The sequence below is a fragment of the Oxyura jamaicensis genome, chromosome 7 (assembly GCF_011077185.1).
Source record: "Oxyura jamaicensis isolate SHBP4307 breed ruddy duck chromosome 7, BPBGC_Ojam_1.0, whole genome shotgun sequence".
In the NCBI taxonomy this organism is placed as follows: Eukaryota; Metazoa; Chordata; class Aves; order Anseriformes; family Anatidae; genus Oxyura; species Oxyura jamaicensis.
The window spans coordinates 5,967,878-5,987,152 of record NC_048899.1 but is presented as its reverse complement, the minus strand read 5'-3'; the positions used below and the strand labels follow the sequence as shown (position 1 = coordinate 5,987,152).

General features: G+C 38.5%; 1 protein-coding gene and 1 long non-coding RNA gene across 4 annotated transcripts in view; one reads left to right on the top strand and one right to left on the bottom strand.

The window, feature by feature from the left end:
* The window catches only part of LOC118169823, a 3,478-nt gene extending 1,573 nt beyond the window's left edge, over positions 1–1,905 (bottom strand). For both annotated transcript variants that reach the window (XR_004752295.1, XR_004752294.1), the window contains exons 1-2: positions 666–1,905; positions 524–594 (exon numbers count right to left, since the gene is read on the bottom strand). This is a non-coding gene — a long non-coding RNA (uncharacterized LOC118169823). The remainder of the gene's footprint in view (positions 1–523; positions 595–665) is intronic.
* Positions 1–19,275, top strand: part of ZNF804A (zinc finger protein 804A) — a 213,772-nt gene that overhangs the window by 14,922 nt on the left and 179,575 nt on the right. The window contains exons 1-2 of one of the 2 annotated variants that reach the window (XM_035331515.1): positions 1,938–2,067; positions 2,164–2,301. In XM_035331515.1, coding sequence (XP_035187406.1) covers positions 2,224–2,301 — 78 coding nt within the window. In that variant the 5' untranslated portion in view covers positions 1,938–2,067; positions 2,164–2,223. Of the gene's footprint in view, positions 1–1,937; positions 2,068–2,163; positions 2,302–19,275 lie in introns of those variants that run through there. The other variant, XM_035331514.1, reaches the window with a different exon arrangement.

Genomic DNA, 19,275 nt, shown 5'->3' with positions numbered 1-19,275 from the left:
TTTAAAAATTAACAAAAGTTAAAAAATTTATATATAACACAAAAAAATTATTTTTTTTTTATTTTTTAAAAAAAAAATTTAAAAAAAAAAGGGAGAAATTTTTTTTTTTTTTTTTTTTTTTTTTTTTTTTTTAATGTTTTGATTATTAGCAATGTTATTCTGCTCTTTGGCCTTAGTGTGTGCTCTTTCTCTTTGTAACTGTTCTTATGTGCAGTCTAGGAACATGAAAAAAGATGTATCAAAGAGCCATTTAGCTCAATACCCTGATTCTGGCACAGAAATGGATGCCAGAGGAAGAATATAAACTTAAGACAAGTGATGCGTTGTGGTCGGAGGTATCTCTGTACTCAGGTCTACAGCAGAGTGGCTCAAAGATTTCCTGTGCTAATGGTGGTCTCTTTAAAATTTAATAACACGTAATAGGAAGTATATGCATAAGGTTGCTTCCCAATAGCATAAGCTCTTGCATGATTATATGCAGTAGAAATTCAGATCCAGATTCACCTTACTGAACCTCACTTACCACACTGAAGTGGTTGAGTTTGGGGCCGGCGAGGAGGAGGCATACCAGAATTTTCTGTGGAGAGAAGAGAGCTTTGCAAAAGCGTTAATCAATAAACCCAAGGAACTGGTTAGATATATTTATATTGACATTTAGTAAATACATACAAACAACTCTGTCATGGATGACAAGGTTAATATCCTGCTGTCCTCGCTTCACACGCTCTCCTGTTGGGCGAACTGTCTGATGCCTGGCTTAGAGGAGCAGAGTCTGCCTTCAGCAGCAGGAGGTGTTATAAATCTTGAAGCTTTGGAAATAGTAACATAAATGTAAGCCACAGTTTCACTACAGATAAGTTTTATTTTGTCACAATTTTGTTGTCGTTGTTTTTAAGCTGAAGGTTTATATTTTAAGTAGAACCAAATTATCAATAAGTTGTGATTTGTTCATTTTGTCACCATTTTGTTCCCAATGCAAGAATTAAATGTCATTTGCTACGTGCCCCTTATGCATATCTTTCATCCTGTGAGGAATTTTGCTTTTTAGAAGCTGTCGGAGTACTCTCTGTAGTTGCCCAACCCCAAATCCATCAACAACTTACCTTTACCCCAGAAAAAAACAGCTTTTTTTTTTTTTTTTTTTTTTTGAGGGTTTGCATTGTTGGATAACAATGTAGAAAAGTTGTGTATCTCATAAAGAGAGAGAAAACCTAACAAGATCATCTAAAGCAAAATCCTTCCTGAATTTTACAATATCACTTGAATATCTCTGCATAAACTGATCTGCAAAATAAATAAATAATAATGACAGGGACTCCATAATGTTTTCAGAGGATAGCTTCTGGTATGCTGATGTTACTGTGCCTTTTGCTGTAGTTTCACCAAAAAACAGGCATTCAGTCTGTTATTGGCCCTAAAGCAAACAAAGTGCTAAATGGGTGGGAGGAAAGTCACATGATAGTGCGTGCTACTGGCATGTAGTGAGCTGACCCTGCTAAAATACAACAGATTTATGTAGTGCCTACCAGGATGAATACCATCTTGTTAGAGTGAAAAGCCTACTGTGAGGATGCAGGTATATCTGAATTCACAGACAAAGGAGAAAAAATCTTAACAGCATCCTAAACAACACATAGCGTTGTACAAAGTAACTCAGTCCTAATAATAACTTTAAAATGCCCCATTAACTCCATAACTGCAAATACATTCTGTATGATCTTATCATAAAGCTATTTAAAAGCCAAGCAGGGAAGCTTTAAGTCCCAAAATCTTAATGTGATGAGAAGCTCCTAAAACAAGCCTTGTGTGGCTGTTTGCAGCTGTTTACCCAGCTGTCTCTAGCGATTACACCATCCTCGTGAGGTCATTGGCATCTGATATAGATTGAAGCCACCTTGCAACAACCCTCATATACCCTGGTAACAGCACAGGCTGGTGGATGATTGAGTGGGCCTGAAAGTAGTGTGGCAGTGCTGCTTGGGAATTAGCACTCCTTTGTAACTGCTTGCAATATGGTTACACTGGGTATTAGTGCATTGGTGGTACTTGCTGGGGAACTACTTTGAGTACATATGGGGCTAGTTCATTGATCGCAAGTCAAAAGCTGATTTTTATTTTTTCTAATTAGTTAAAGGAAAAAAATAACTTTTTTTTTTTCTTCTTCAGGGACTGGATTTGGTACTAGGGCTGTGGACATTTTGTGTCACCTTTCACATAAGACACATGGAGTTGTTCAAGTCATCTTCTGCTCATCTTTTCTACTGCCACAGCTACCTGGCAGGCATGAATGATTCAGAGCAGGTGAGTCATGTTTGTTCTGTCTCTCGCAATGCCCTCACTCTTTGATTTATGTGTTGACTATGACTCTAATTTGGGGGTGAGTCAGTGGGTTCATCAAGCAGATATAAAGTAAGGATGGCTTTGCTCTACCTTTTTCCCAAGGAAGCAGGGATATGATAAGCTTGAGCCCCTTGTCTTTGAGTGCAAAACTGAAATCAGTGTCATATTACTGATATAAACAGTATTCTTATCTGCTTATTGAAAAAAATAATTACCTAAATAAAAAAAATGCACCCACTCAACATTCAGACTTCCTCTGCATAGCGATGGGGACAGTGGTTAACACCTGCCTTTCATATGCTGGACTGATGGTATGTTACTTGTTCAAAACATGGCCTGCCTGGAGACTGCAGTCTCGGTACCTTGAGTGTGTCAGCCTCTACAGCTATTCCTTCTGCTGTGACCTTTCTTTGCCAAGCAGACTGTAGGGCAGTATCCGATGGAAATGCCCTCTATCCCTCTCTGTTGAATGTATGCATTCTTGGTAATGCAAGAAGTGAAAGAGAGCAAGCAAGGAGGTATCTGGTTTGTGCTTCAGCTGTTAGAAAATACTTTTCAAGGGGAGGTAGACATTCTGGGATATTTCTCTTCCTAAAATGATAATATCTATCCTCCCTTTAATACATAATATGTAAGCAGGCTCTGGGTGGAATGTTTTGGTGGATGTCAGGTTACAATATGTCTTCCAGGCACGCTGAGATTTTCTTCTTGAATAAAAATGGAATACTGAATTTAAGTATCACTATGATATTTTGCCTTGGCTCCCAAAATATAGCTCAAGGTGTGAATTCCAATGGTAAGTTTTGTATTTATTTGAACAGACGTAGTGCTTGGCACTGCAGCTGCTAGTGGAGCACGGGGTAGCTAAGTGCTAGGTGCTTCTCAGCTGAGATACCTACGGCGATATGAATCGCTCTGCTGGGTATGGCAGTAAGTGCTTGCTAAATGAATGCATTGTGAACTGTGTGGCATAAGCTTTAACCTCTTCTGCTTCAGTGTGCCAAAGAGTAAAATATTAACAATACTTTTTAGTGTCTTTCCAAGAATAAATGATAGGCTTATTTTCTGTAGTTACTTCAGGAGAGAGAAAGAGGCAGCGTTTCTCGATTCTTTCATTCTCATGATATGTTTGATGGTAAAATGCTTTGTTTGAAAAAGTTTAATTTTATTAATGCATAGATTCAGCTTAGAAACAGGCACGTTAGTCTTACTCTGTGTGAATAATATTCTCCCTGCTATTATTCTTGTATTGTTAAAATAATAATAGCAAATATATTTTTTGTAAAAGAAAGCAGAGAAAATATACATTTATATTCCACCAAACACTTTGAAAAAGGCTGCCAGCATTTCAGACCCAAGTGTTTATATCATTGTTGTGTTTTCAACTCTGTATGCTGAGTTTATCCATTTTTACTTTATCCCAGCAGACCTGCTTTCATTCAGTGAACAACAGGACAGGCATTTCTGAGGTTGCCTTATTCTCATTAACTCTAGTTTGTATACATCCTCTAAGTTTTCTATTTATGTATGGAAACTGAGTTTTAATATTTAAACATTTTAATATACAATTTTATCATTTGAAATTAAGAAAACTAACATTGTGCTCATAGTTCATGTGTTGGCCTTTCTTGATTATTTGGGGGTGGCACTGAGAGGAAGAAAAAATATAAGCAGCCTACCTTTCCATAAACATGTCAAAGGAAAGATTAGACTAAAATGATATTTTACAATCATAGCAATCTGCAACAGCCACAAATAAAGTCTTGCTGAAAATGTCAGAGAAAGTGTTATTCTAGGATAATCTATCTGCTAGATTACAATTGACATTTGATAGTTTAACAAAAAATAAAACTGCGTAGTCTGAGCCAGTGACATCCTCCATCTCATCTTGCCTGGTGACTAGAGCCTGGAGACAGATGAGCAATTTCTAAGTCCTCTACTGGCACCGAACTATGCTGTCCTGTGGCTGGGAAGGTTTCTAGGAGTGGTGGGCCCCTTCTTTCTCACTAAAACTCTGCTCCACTCAGCCAGAGGGATTGTGACTGTTTAGTATAACATTGCCTTGTGTTTCACCAAGCCATAAGGCCAACAGGGAGCTCCCAGGGTGATGTGTGAGCACTGCAAATTCTGTCCCAACTGTTCCCAGGAATAAAGAGGAGAATAAAGTAGACTTTGGGTTTTCTTTAGGCCAGATCCTTTCGTGTTGATTGGCCTTGAGAAATAACTCATCCAGAATCTTTCTTTGTCATTTTTATAACAAGATGCTTAGATATTACCATCGTGAAGAATAGCAGCTTTATTATCTGCTAGCAATGAATTAGCCTGTTCCAGTTGCTGCCTGTGCACTTTAGGTAACTGCAGAACCATGTAGTCTGCGGCACAAACTCTTTGTTTGGATAGTCATATTGCACTGAAATCTGGAAGAGTTTAAATGAAGCATCTGCTTCCAAATGCTCCTGCTTCTGATTACACCTTGTTCAAATAGGGCCAAGATTTAGCTTGAAATTTAAAATCATGTACACGCTAGTAATGAATCAGATTAAATTCCTGTAAAGCAATACATTTGTGGGAATTACAAGATGGGTGTGATGGTATCCTCATTTTCTTACTGTGGGGCGTTATCTCACTACAAATTGCTTTAAACTTTCACAACTGATGTTGAGGTAGATGTGATAGAGGCTGGGGCAATACTTTGCTCAAGGATGATAGCGTTATAAAAGCCTCTGTTTGGGTATAAATATTTTAATAACGTAGTATTTCTTGTCATAGAGAAAAGATGGCTAATGAATACTTTCCCTGTTTCAGCTGCTTTGCTAAGCTCCCTTTTTCTTGCAGCAACGCTCATTAGCTTTCTGGCCATATGGTAGTGGTGTATAGATTTCCCTTTTATTCCATCTATTTTTTTCTTGCTGCAGAGACACTCATCAACATGGGTTAATAATGTTGGGCTGAGTCGGTGTTCGCATGCTGCTGCACTTATATTTCCAGTCAGGCCCTTGGGAAAAGGGAGCGATGGTGGAGCGAGTCACTGCCCAAGGCACCATCTACAACATCTTCTCTGCAGGCAGGTTTTACAGATAGTTTGTCTTTTGGCAAGAGAATCATTGAAAAGAACAAGTGAAAAAACAACCAGCTTTCACAGCAATAAATCTTTGGATGAGGTGTTTTAGTAGATCTGCCTCGAGTCAAGGCAATGCAATGGTGCTGTCTGTTGACCGTCAGTTTTGGAGCACTTGCACAGTCTGAACAGAAATAAAACTCATGAGCATTTCAGATCTATGTTTCTTGCAGTACTGTAAAGCAGTAATTGAAGTAGGAGGCACCATTGGGTCTTTTTGAACACCGGAGAAAATGGCAAAGCCAAAGCTACGGGGGACAGTTGGGTGGGGAAGCACAGGAGACAAGAAAAGTGCAACATAGCCGAACAAGGCATACTTCAGGGTAAAGTTGGCATAGTCTAGTAAGAAGAAGAAAGAAGGGATGTCTGAATGGTGTATTCCTTGTTTGGAAAGCTGTACAGGTAGCAAGGATAGCCAAGTGACACCGGTGATTACTGCTGATGGAGGATCCAATGCAGGCAGGGACTGAATGAATTGTGAGAATAGGGGGTGATGCAGCCACTCTGGTGGGTTGTTAAGGGTTGAAATTTGGGAGAACTGGTGAAAGAGTTACAGCCAACAGTGTTTTTTGGTGTAGATGTGGCAAGTTTTATTTATTTATTTATTTTAGTTCCTTGCACTGAATTAATGAAGTGCCTGGGAGATTTGATCTAGTAAGAAATTGTGTCATGGCAAAACTTATGCTGAGGAATTGGATGTAGCTCAGGTCTGGCAAAAACACAGATTCTTTGCTGCTTTTGCTATCAAGTGCTGCTAAGATGTTCCTGACAAAGTACCAAAACACCCTTAACAAACCTAGATGTGTCATCTCTTTTGGAAGAAGGCAAGAAGGTGGCAAAATCTCAAGATTGTACTTGACAGTCTTAAGTCTTCAAAATTTTCTAAGAAATCCTGCAGGGAGTGGGACTTTCAATGAGCTTCTCGGTACCTTCTGGTTAGGTTATGCCAGAAACACCTCCAGCTCTCCTCCTTTGGAGTATGTGCTAATGCATGAAAAGTCAATGAATACACTGACCAAGCAATACAACCTTTTAAAACAGTCCTCTAAAATAAGACTGAAGCTTACTTAAAAAAATAATAATAATCAAGAGAGATTCTGGATGTTATTTTCCTTTTTCACAACTGAACCCTTAGTACAAATTACTTCTTTAATATATAAAGCCTGACAAGTTTACTCAGTTCTCTAACTGAATTAAAGTATTTTGCCTGTTTAATGATGTGTAGCTTTTGTCTTTTAAAATGACTTCTATTTATAAGTGCTGTTCATAACTTTTCTTTAAAGAAAACAAAATGCAGAATTACTTCTGGACTGCATTTCTTATATTGACAAAAATAAAATGACTTCTAACTTTACATTTGAAAATTTGTTAATACCTCACATGTTTTTGATCAAGTTAATATTTATTGACAACAGATTGCATAGAAATATAAGCAAATGGTAAAGGAAAATAGCACTGGGACAGAATGGAGGGTGGTAGAAGATACAAAAGAAATAACTTGAAGTCATTGAGGTCTATATGTAATCAAAAAGTGGCTTCATTTTGTCACTTGTGGAAGATAAAATCATTCATTTATCTTCATTTAATGTAGAAAGCTTGTAGTTGCATTTTGAAGTATAAAAGGTTTTACAGAGGTCAGCTGATAACAAAAGCACATTTACTTAAAAAAAAAAAGTAATGATCTTTAGCTAGAATAACTAGTTTAGGATAGAAAATCCAATTTTTGTTTGTTACACAGGCATGTATTGAAATTCAGTTTGTTACTGTATTAGACTTTAATGTGGTATACTGTTATTGAATAACTCCTTAAGTGTGTGACCAGTATAGTTATAGTCTTTTGTTGTTGTTGTTACAGGCTAACATGTCATTTTAAAAGATTAATATGCCATTACTTCCTACAAAGCTAAACACTAGGCTGATCTTAATCTGTCTGCGCTGAAGGTTTGCATAAGAACACTGGTTGATCTTTTATCTGTTTATTTTCTCACAGCTGCTTAGAAAGGAAGCCAGTGACGTAGAAATCTCTTGTGCTTTCCTGGTGAGGTTTGAAGGTTTAACATTTCTAGGTATACTATCTTTTTCCCTTGTTGAGATAATGCCACAGAAGTAGGGACGGAGTTTGACTTTTATTTTCATATCTAGCAGTGTCACTTTTTTTGTGTGTGTGTGGTATTGCTTTAGTTAGAAATCTAATGCAAAGGAAATTGCAGTATTAATAATGAATATTAGATTTTTCTTGGCAAAATGCTCTTCATGAGGGAAACGATAACCTGAAGAAACTGGAAGGGACCAATCTAATTTGGCTTTATTATGGCAAATATCTAAGGGGTATTTCTGTTTTAGCCACATAAACCATACCTCTTACTTTTTCAGCAAACGTCCATTTTGAGCCAAATTGCCCATTAGGCAGAAAAGGAATATTCCCTCATTCAGGTGCTCATCCTCTGCTCGCGTGTCTGAGAGTACACAAAAACTGCTGTAAATGATGTGAGCAACCTGTTCAGTCTTTCTTCCTTTGTGTTGAACTGATGGGACTTGCTCAGTGTGTCTCTGCATAGCATCACCACCCAAAAGAAATCGCAATGACTTTCAGAGCATGCGTCTTCTTCCAAGCAGGCTTGGGGGAGTCAGTCAGTAAGTAGTTCAGGCAGAGAATCCCGGGTCATTCAGAAGACCTGCGAAACTTGTTTTCTTAAAGTTTTACTCTTTTGAATTCTTGAAGCCTATTCGTCTTCTATCTGAGCCTGCTTTTCATGTCAGAGTTCAGCCAGCTGTTCTTTTTGGCACTTCTTTGCGCTGGATGTCGGAATATTTGCATTTTCAAATGTGCCACTTGTGCTGTGAGGAAAGCTTTCCCAATGGCTTCCTACAGGTGTTGAATAATTTCAGTGAGAAATGAAACTTGCTGAATTCCACAGTCAGTTCTAAGTACATAGAGTTGCCAGTAAGGGTGACCTTTTCAGAGAGGGACTTTTAGGGAGTTTCTCTTCATCCATGCAGCTTTTCAGAGGCTTATTTGTAAGATTTCATTATCTCTTTAAAATGAATAATAAAGATTGATAACATTTCAGTAACACAATACTAATAATCCTTGATAAAGATTGATAATGTTATTAACAGCAAAATTAAATAAAGTAATGAGGATGTGGTCATCAGAATACATAAGTCTTTAAAAACAGTTATTTTGGACATCAACACGATGTTTCTTTTCTTCTGATGTCATCTTGAAGTCTGTCTTCTCAGGACTTGACGATCAACTAAGCTAAACTGTATTAAACCCTGTAAAAACATCTCTATTATTATTCCCAACTTTTCTCCTTAGGCTGTATGTTCCACGGGGTTTATGATACTCGGTAAAAATTTGCAGTGAGTTAATAGAATGGAGTCTCTGTGCCTTTAAAATGGGGGCTTTCAAGGAGAACAAATGGTCTTTTTTTTTTTTTTTAACAGTTTATAAAGCATGAGATGTTCATTTTTGTTATGTTTTAAAATGCTTTCCTAAATATGACTTGAAACCATTTTTTATTAAAAAATAAAATCAAAAGCATGAACAGAAGTCCAAAACTTGACATAATTGTTTGTTACTTTGTTTTGGAAAGGACTGATGTCATCCACTTGTTTAACTACATGCAGTGCTTATCCTTCATAAATGTTTTTGATATGCTACATATGACAGTTTTCTTAAATCCCAACTTTCCATGTTTAGAAAGTAGATTTACAATTCCTTTAGAGCTGCACAAGATGATGGTCCTCACTTTAAAAACATCTGCTTTTAACTCACTTTTGTATAAAGCCTATTGCCGTGTGCTCCACTTAAAGAATCAAATAGAAATTAATCTGCACAATAAACTATTCATCATGAATGTGTCAGCTTCCATAGCATCTTATGGATTTCAAAGAGCTATTTTATAAGCTACATTATAAAAGATATAATACACTTCTGAAAGAGAAAGCAGAAAAAAATGTTCTTTAAATGGTGCTATGTTGTTGTGAATTATGTACTTACACTCAGACAAATCCACTTGCTTTTAACACCCATGGTTTTGATAGTGTCAGTTCTGCTAAGGTGAAAAGATCTGTGCTGATGGATGCGATCGTGAGATCGGAGCCACTTCTACCAAATGTGTCTTGAACCCCTGCTGATGAATAGGTGCGGTGCGATGGCAGGGGCACCTGCAGAACCCACTGCTCCCTTTTCTCCGCTGAAATGCACAGAGCATCAGTCTTATGGAGACCCGAGCCGTGTCGCTAGCTCAGCCTGTACGCTTTGGAATGGGTCACTTCCCTGCCTGTGCTATGGCTTTTTTTGAAGGATAGAATAGGAGAAAAAAAATGTCACAGATCTCACTTGTCAGTGCATTGAGGTCTAAGACTGAAAATCAGGACTGGAACTGATGGGTAATGAAACATCCTTCTGTGTGTACCGACATTGTAACAACATCCCGCATGTGGAAATACAAATTTTGGCATCCACTGGCACACATAGGAAATGAATATCGAGAACTAGAAAGCTGAACATATTCTTTTTCATCTGGGGTAGCAACCTACATGCAGACAGATGCAACAGGGAGTGTTTACACTACCATGGCCATATGGTTGGTTTTAGGGAACTAACAGCTTTACCTCTCTGAGTTGAAATACAGCCATAAGATTGTATAGTAAAAGCAAGTAGCATCAGTAGGGAAAAAATGAGCTATCTTTTATAGAGGAAAAGCGTGCTGAATTAAACTTGTCAAATTGGTGAACTGACCCTTGAGTTGGAAAAAAGAAAAGGAAAGAACTGTTTGCTGCTGTGGTAGAAAAGTGATTGGAGTTTTCTTTTTATTATATATTTTATTTTTAATTCAAAGTTTTGTTTTAATGCCCGTTTGAATTGGGTCTGACGACAGCAAATTTTAACATCTGCACTCCAGTGCTTCTGGTGGAAGTCACCTCTGGAGGGTGGGTGGGAGCAGCCTTGACAGAGAACATCCAACGGCTTGGCACTGCATTCAATATTTGGTAGGCTACTTTAATAACATCGTACCTTCATCTGTCAATGTAAAGGATGTCTGAAGGCTCTCTCTGGCTTTATTCTCGTGGGTCACCTTATTTTATCGATGACCTGTGATGAATTGTTAAGACATGAGGAGATGTGGCTCTGTCCGTGCTCCCATCCCAACTGACTCGCCATGGCATGCAGGCATGGAAGTAGCAGCAATGCAGGGAAGTGCTCCTCATTTATACACCATTACATGCACAAAAATCTCATCTGACAGAATCACTTGGGCTTATTAATTGGATAATTAATCTGTATTCTCCCCTCTTGTTTGCAACCAGAACTTTTTACATTGAAGAATTGTGGCGTTATCCTGGGGCGCAGACCTGAGAGGGCTATTTGTCAGCACTGAGGTAGATGAGTATCTCCAGCCAAAACAAAACCTAAATCTTCTCTCTGCTGAAGCTAAACATGAGAGCAATATTTCCATGTGCAATGTGGGAGTTATGCTGGAGACCTCCGTAGTTGTTTAAGGCCAGAGAGGAAGACGAGTTGTTGAAAAGTAAGAAGAATGTAGTATTTCTTATCATTTTAAAAAATCTTCAGTGTCTCTAGTATTGGCAATTGTGTGATGAATGAGGATACTGTCCTACAAATCATTTGAGATGATAGTGGTAACAGTGGCTGTGATAACCTGCAGAGGGTGGATTAATTTGTGTGGAAGCGGGAGGAAAGCCACAAACATCTGCCTACCAGAGATACAGACACTATTCCTCTTGTACTGTCCCATTTTTCTCTAAGTTTTGGGCAAAAAATCTTCTACTACCAGACACTGCTTTTGTTCAAAATAGCAGGAGCCTGTGGACAGAGGTCTCTTCCAACCTGGATGATTCTGTGATTCTGTGAAGTGTTGACAGGGCTTTGGTGTGTCCGGCCTCCCAATGACAGACAGCAATGTCCCTGGCTGCCTGGTCAAGCTGGCTCGCTGGGATGAACTGAGAGGCTGGGTGGCACAAATATTAGGCTGGAGAAAACAGCTGGCACATCTGCAAAGTCCTTGGCACTGCCAGCTGAAGGAATGTGTCTCTCCTCCTTGACTGTTGTTTAGCATGTGGACATCCGTGCCAGTCGTGGGTTCTCAGGTGCGTTAGCCAGCAGGATTTACTTCCAGGAGCTGGAAGATGACACATTTTTCCTTCTAATGTGGAGCTTGTTGTAGTGTTCAGGTGCTTCTCTTGGTCTGAAACTTTGCTATTGTAACGGGGGGGGGGGATACAGTCAGAGCGTTTGTACATCCGGCATGCTGCTTGGGAATCAATACCAACATTGTTTCATCCCTTTGAGAACTGAGATTTATCTGTCTTAAGTGAGATCCGGAGTCTTGATGGTGGCTCTGAGACTGCCCGGTGCCAGTATTTGAGAAGTGATTCCCAGTGTCTCCTTTTGCAGCAGCTTACGCTCCAGTAGTTTCTCTACTTTCGCTGCTTGCTCATGCCAGGTGCCTCTCCACACTGACTTAATTTGCCAGCCTGGAGCTGTGACTTTGGGGACCCCAACGTGGCTGCAGAAAGGGAGTTCTCTCTCTCCTATCTTAAATGGTCGTAAGACCAAAACCAATCTAGCAGTAATGGTGTGATGCCAAATAAAGCCAGTCTTCTAATGAGATAGAGAATTTATCTGTGCCTGCTCTATCTATTGCTTCTTTTACCATAACAGATAGATCAACCAAGGAAACAGATTTACTAATCTGCTTTCTAATTACTTTGAATATCAGCTGTATATATGTAGTGTTGTTTTTCAAGCTGCTAAAAATCTGTATTGCACAGCCTACTGTGCAGGTCGCGTTGGAGTCCCATTCTGCTGTGTGCTGCAAATAGAAGATGTATTTATTGCTCAGCCCCACAATGCCATTTGTATTTTAGCTCTAACACTTCAGCTGTAAATGTAGCAGTGCAACTTAAAGATTGTTCTTTTAAAATTCCTACTAGAGACAGATGCATCTCTAATGCGTCTTTCAGCTGCTTTTAATATCAAATAAATCAAGTAGCATTATGAAAATTACAACAATATCACAGGAGGGTCTTTGGGCCCAAGTTCTTAGCAGGTAGCATTGGAAATAGACTAATCTGGTTAAACTTTAATATAAAAATAAATTGTGTTTGCAGTTTATTAAGACACTGTTCCTGGGCCGATTCTAATCATCGGTAGAATCCTTCAGAAATGATCTTTATGCACAGCTTTATTTATTCAATAACATGGCCAACTGGAATAATAATAAAGCATTAATGGTAGAAGAATCTGTGATTGTAACTGTGCAACTCTCTGAATGTTATTTTCATTGATTTATTTACTTATTTTTGCTGCTTAGAGCTCATGCCCTTGACCTCAGGAATACAGTTTTCACAATACATCTGATCTTTGAGTCATCTACACCATAACAAAGAATTACCTTGAGCTAAGAAAATGTAAATCCAGTGGAAAAGCATCAGCTGGTCCTGATCAGTCCACGCTGCGTACATCGTTCCACACTGATGGGTTTATAATCACGATTCTTTTAGAACCAGCTTTTCCACCAGAAATACCAAAGGTGTAGCAATGATAATCTCCCTGCAAAGGGCTCCCCAGGTGATTCTCATTTTAAGACTATTAACAGTAATTACAGTGAGTTATTTCTACACTGAAATTCCTGCTCTCCACACAAATTCTAACCTTAATAAAAGTTTGGTGAAATCTAAGTTTTAAGATCAGCAAAATCAGGAGACTGTCAACGCAGTGCTTGTGTAAAGCCCAAATGCTAGCAATGTGCCAATGTCAGTACGAAGCTTCTTGCGTTGCCAAATCAGCAATCACTTGTAGGTCTACAGAACTGCTTTTTAATTTTTGCTCTTTTTTTTTTTTTTTTTTTCCTGGCAATTCCCCTGCCTGTGGTGATTGGGTGCAATGGGGAATTTTACCTTATCAGCAACATTGACGTAACTGATAAAAATGAAATGAGAACCCCTTCATTTCCTAGTAGAGTTTAGAAAGACCTTTCACTACTTTGGGAAGGAGCTGAATTAAGGTCTGATCTGTCATGGGACTCTCCAAATAATCCTGGCTATTCAGTTAGTGCACTTCTGACTTTTAGCTGAGTACTGTACAGAAGAAACAGTGGTGGGAATGGCTGGATTCAAACAGTAACAGTCATAGCTAAATCTAATTATAAATATTGAAATTCTAATTCAGTACCAGTAAATTAATTTAACCAGTAAAGCTAAAATCCATCAATGTGTGGTTTTGAAAAGCACAGTCTTTTTGAAGGCTTATATTTGATGTTATCTTTTTTTTTCCAGATGCACATCTTGTCAGCTCCATCACACCCTGTTTGTTATAACTTCTCATGTCTCAGGTTAAATCTACCATATCAGCTACACTGATCAAAAAATTGAGTGCCTAAAGCAAGTGATGAATGCCACTGTAGCAAAACTGTCACCACTGCTTATCTGGGGAGGGAGGGTGGGAGGGGAAGCTTGCTTGAGATGTGCAGCCCAGGCAGACTAATCTGTTATTTTGGGTAAGCCAGGGTAATTTTTTTTTTTTTTTTAGCTTAACATGTTTAATATTTCATGATTGAAATACACAATAGACAACATCTCATACAGGAGTAGAAAAAACACATATGTACACACTTTTTATTTAGTGGAATGAAAGTATCTCTGAAGTAGGGCAGTTGAATATCAATGCGCAGACCTGTCACATTTTTAATGAACTTTAGGTGACAACTTATGTTCAAGACAAAAGCCCACAGCTGCTTTTGTTAACCATCCACACGGAGCTTTCAAACCTCCAGTATCCTTCAAGAGTCTTTTACAGAGTCTTTATATAAAAGACTTACTATTAAATGTATAAGAGTTACTAAAAATACCCTCTTGATGTGACTGGAAAAATCACTTTGTCTACCACAAGATCATCCATATCAGAGTCAAAAATAGTTCATTCCTGTAAATCTTCGTGTGAACATGCATTTCTGCTGTTGTTATGTGCATTGTTATTGGGCTGGTAGAGGGCAGCAGCCACAGGAAAGCAAGCTCTGAGAAAATGAACAATTTGAGGAAACCTCAGTGTTATTTTCAAATAGTTTGGTTTGATGACTTCAGCTCTTTTTTTTTTTTTTTTTTTTTTTTTTTTTTTTTGTAGAAGCAACCTTTCAAAATGAAAGTTGAGTAACATAAAAACAGGTGCCATGTCCCAATAGCAGAAATACTTTGTTTGGGCTGCTGCTTAACAAAAGTGAAAGTAGAAAAGAAATCCCCAAACAAAGAAGCCAGTTGCCCCGAGTTTTCTTGGAGCTGACAGAACAGCCTGACTTGGTAACTTGGAGCTGACTTGCTTCATCAAACTGATGGGTGGTATTTGAGCACAGCTGTTCTGTTTGCCAGTACAGCACTTCTACACACCAACATCCATGTTCGCCAGGCTAACTTTTACGGTTTAGTTTGATTAGCTTATGCAAGATAACTTCACTTGTCAGTTGAGATTTTGTCATACTAGCAGTTGTAATATAAACACACAATACTTAGTGCATCATTTATCAAAGTTAAATTCTGCTTCATAGGGTGGATACCTACACCCTTTTCTTTGAGAAATGAAAACTGCTCTGACATACTAATGCAAAAACTCAACAGCCATATACATGGTCCAGGTCACTTTCCTGTCCCTCTTCCACCTAAACACTAGTACTTATGCTGTTAGTCTCTAGCCACGTGAAACTATTCATAATTTTGATAACTTGTTTTAAAAATAGCAACAACAACAACAAAAAACAACTTCCTACCTGATAATTTCTACCTGTAATTTTGTGCCTAGATTTGTGGATTTATCATGTTCTGAATTTTGTTCATCCTACAGCTGTAATAATCTTTTTCATTTTTTCCCCTTGTTTCCATTATTTCACCCACTTTTTCCTCCTGAGATCATCATCTTGATCCTATTGAAATATGAAGCAAATTACTTGCCTTATTTTCACTGCATGATTTATCCTAACCCTAATAAGCAGAAAAAGTTTCTTCTTTCATTTATATCAGTCTTATAGAAATACTCATTCCCCCCCCCCCCCCCCTTTTTTTTTTCCCCTGCTTTTCTTTGCAGCCCCTAGCTGATGGTGACTCTGGGCATTTATCTGTTATCCCTGTGTGGCATGACTTATGTGACTAGCATTTCAGTTCAGTTCTTTTCTACTGCTAGCTCCTATTTAGCCCTCATTTCTTTCTTGATGTAGCTATTCATTGACCTATATCTGAAACTTCTTCCCATAAATGATTTGAAGAAGCAGAGGGATGGGACCTCCAGGTTGACCACAGGCAAACCTTTGAATTCCCAAGTCTGATTGTCTTTGTAAACTAGTTATCTTAGCTAATGGACTTCCTTCTTTTTAACGTAACATCCCCTAGCCCCAGATCTGTTCTGTTTAGGATGTGCATGGTATGACTGCCTAGCTGATAAGCTATTTCCACATCACTGATAGGAGATGCTGCCTACACCCCCATTCCTTGCTGCAACTGTCTTCCAACAGTTCAAATCTGGATGCTGTATGTGTGGTTTCAGTGGCAGTGCACCAACTAAGTCAGTTTCACTGGATCTAATTAGTTTCCATGAGATGCTGCATGATGCGGTTATATTTTTCCTGGTCCCAGGCTGGTAAGACCACACGTAGACTTTATTGGCTTTGAGTGCAGGGCACTCTTCATCACTTCATAACAGATATTTAGAGATCAAGTGCAGGTACTTAGGTTCTTGTCAGTGTTTCATTTTTGTAGGATGTCTTACAAAGATGGGCATCGCTTTTGTTAGTGGAAACGTGCCAGGAATTTATCTCAGGGACCACAGCAGGTCCATCCCATGCAGCCTATAAGCATAACGGGAAAGCAGCACAACAATGAGATGTGAGTGCTTGAAGAATAAGGGGCCTATAAGGAAGGATCAGTAAAATATTGATTTTAATTAGTGCAACTAATTTGTTAAACAATCACAAACTTTTTAATGAAGAAGTGTACATCTTTTCAGACTAGTCTTGATGTAATCTGAATAAAGCCAGGTTGCTCTGATGATTATGGATCCATAATTTAGCTGTAGTCTGCATGACGTAAACTAATAGCTTAAAAGCAAATTAGGTGATCAATATTACAGAAAAAAGAACAGTCCTGGGAATGACCTTTATGGGGAAAAATCCAAAGTACAGAATTATAAATTATGAAGTGTGTTTTCAAGAAATTCTACTATCATCATTGGTGATTCTGTGGTTATTGAAAGCCATGGTAATGAAACCAAGCAATTATCTTAGGCCACATAAAAACCAGAATAAACAGTTCACATAGTTTTTAAGTATGTCGTGTTCTGTATTTAAAAATTTTTCTGTGGATGATGATGGTAAACAAGTGTGAGTCATTACTGAGGGCTGAAGAAACACTGTTCCAGCTGTAGGTGTACAGTTTATGCAGCTATTATACAGAAACCAATATGAATCCTTAACCCCTCTTGAAGCCAAAAGTGTAATGTGAAATCCTGACAGGGATAAAAGGGGGAATGCGTTGAAGTTGCTTTCTGGGTTTATCTTTGTAGTTTGGATTGCTCCCATGTTATCATTTAACACAATATTAGAAATTCAGTATCTTTCTTACATTCAAAATTTATATATGCTTCATGAGGGATGATTATAATGTGACCCAAAACATTAACATGGGAAGTACACATGGCTCAAGAGAAATTTATTTTTAAGCTTGAATGAATACTCTCCTCCCTTTCCCTCCTGTCCCCTTTTTAATTGTTTTGGTCAGTTCCTCAGCTATGTTGTTGCATTAATCAGAGTATCTAAAGAATTCATTTTGTACAGGACAATGCAGACTATGTGAAAAATACAATACTCCACCTATTTTGTTGCTACGTTGCATAGGGATACCCCAGCAAATTTTTATTTTATTTTTTTAACTAGGGATCTTGCTTGCATCAAAGTTATTTAGTGAATGGGGAAAAGGATATTGTCATCTGAAAAACGTCATTTATTGTATTTGTTTTCAGTCCACCATGATAGCCCAAGTCCTTTTCATCTGCAAATGACCTGAAATAATTAGGAACTGAGAAAACTACATATTTTTTTCCCAGGCGAAAAGTGTTTGGTATTTTTGAGTGTAATATCATGAAAACAATCTGTTCTACCTGCAGAGCTGTGTTCTTCTATTTAGGTACAATTTATGTGTTGTCATTTATTTTCCCAAGTTTGCAAATATCAAACAGTCTCCTTGAAGAATTTGGCTTCTTATCAGACTTAGTGGAGATAAAGAGATATTTATCTCCTGACATGACACATTAAAAAACCCTTGAAAATATATTGACTGGGGTTGCTTTGCAAAATAGCTTGATAGTTCTCCCTCTGAAAGCATGGGAAGAAGGAGATGCTATCAAATTATTCAGTGGAATAACTCATTAAAAAAATATGTTTAAAATGGAATGAGCACTTAGGTGTCTTGGTTTAAAAAACAAAACATAGCTATTTGGGAAAGGGATGTGATCATGCTATTACTGCTTCTAAGAAAAGGAAAAACTGAAACTATTCTTTCTCTTGAACCCGATTTCTTCTGTTTGTTCTGCCAGAATACTAGTAATTCTAATTTACTTCTGTACTCTGGAGCATATTCCTCTAGTCTCCAAGACAGGCATGCAGAGCTCTTTGTTTCCTACAGGATGAAGTATTGCTTTAAAGCATTTTGATTCTTTGTCACTTGTCACCCATATATTGTGCTCTTCAGGTGTATGGGAATGTATGAGGGAAGAATCGGGCAGTCTTTCATCATCTACAAGCAACGTGACACTGCTCTGTGCTGCGAGCAAGGTCTCGCAGAGAACTGATAGCTCTGTGATGCAGTAATACCTTGGGGGAAACCCTGGGCCTCCTCATGGTTATTAAAACAAAAATGTCAAGTTCATTACTGCACTTCCTGGCCTTGGGGAGAGGTGATTGGGAATGCCAAGTTACAGGCAGCAGTGAAGTGGCAGTCAGAGAATCAGAGTCATCTAGGTTGGAAAAGACCTTCAGGTCGTCAAGCCCAACCATCAGCATGACCTGCTGAGTCCCATTGCTAAACCATGTCCCTTAATGCCATGTCCACACATCTCTTAGATATCTTAATGGATGGGAACTCCACCACTGCCTGGGCAGCCCATTCCAATGCTTGACTGTCCTTCCTGTGAAGAAATTCCCCTGATGTCCAATCTAAACTTCCATAGGTGCAACTTGAGGCCATTTGCTCATTCTTTCACTCATCGCATGAGAAAAGAGAGAGGTTGCTGGTGGTCTTTCAGGTTGCAGCAGGAGTGATGTTCAAGAGGTGCAGTGCTTATGATGGTCTTAATGCATAGACCACTTCCTGGCCAAAGCAGGTGTACACAGCCTGAATACATCACCCATCGTTGATACTGATGGGTATTGCCTGTCTTGGAGTGCAAAACCAGCACTTTTTTTTCTACAAGAAAAAAATGGTAAGGAAACATTGTCCCTGAGTGAACCACTTACTGGCTATCTTCTTACTGGGATGATTTTTACTTTCTTCCCCTCTCCTCTGTGTTCTTCATCTATGACTTTCTTAATCTTCTTAACGTAAAGGGAAGCTGGGACATTAAGGCAGTTCTCATGTACTAAGTGTTTTCTTTCCCCCCCCCCCCTTTTTTTTTTTTTTTATTTTTTTCCCATTCAATGTTACCATTATTTCCTTCTGCTGAAGCCAATGAGAGAGTTGCTGGAGTTATTCCTGTGCTGAGCACCTTTCATGTGTCCCCTACTGCCACATATACTTTCAAAGTAAGAAAT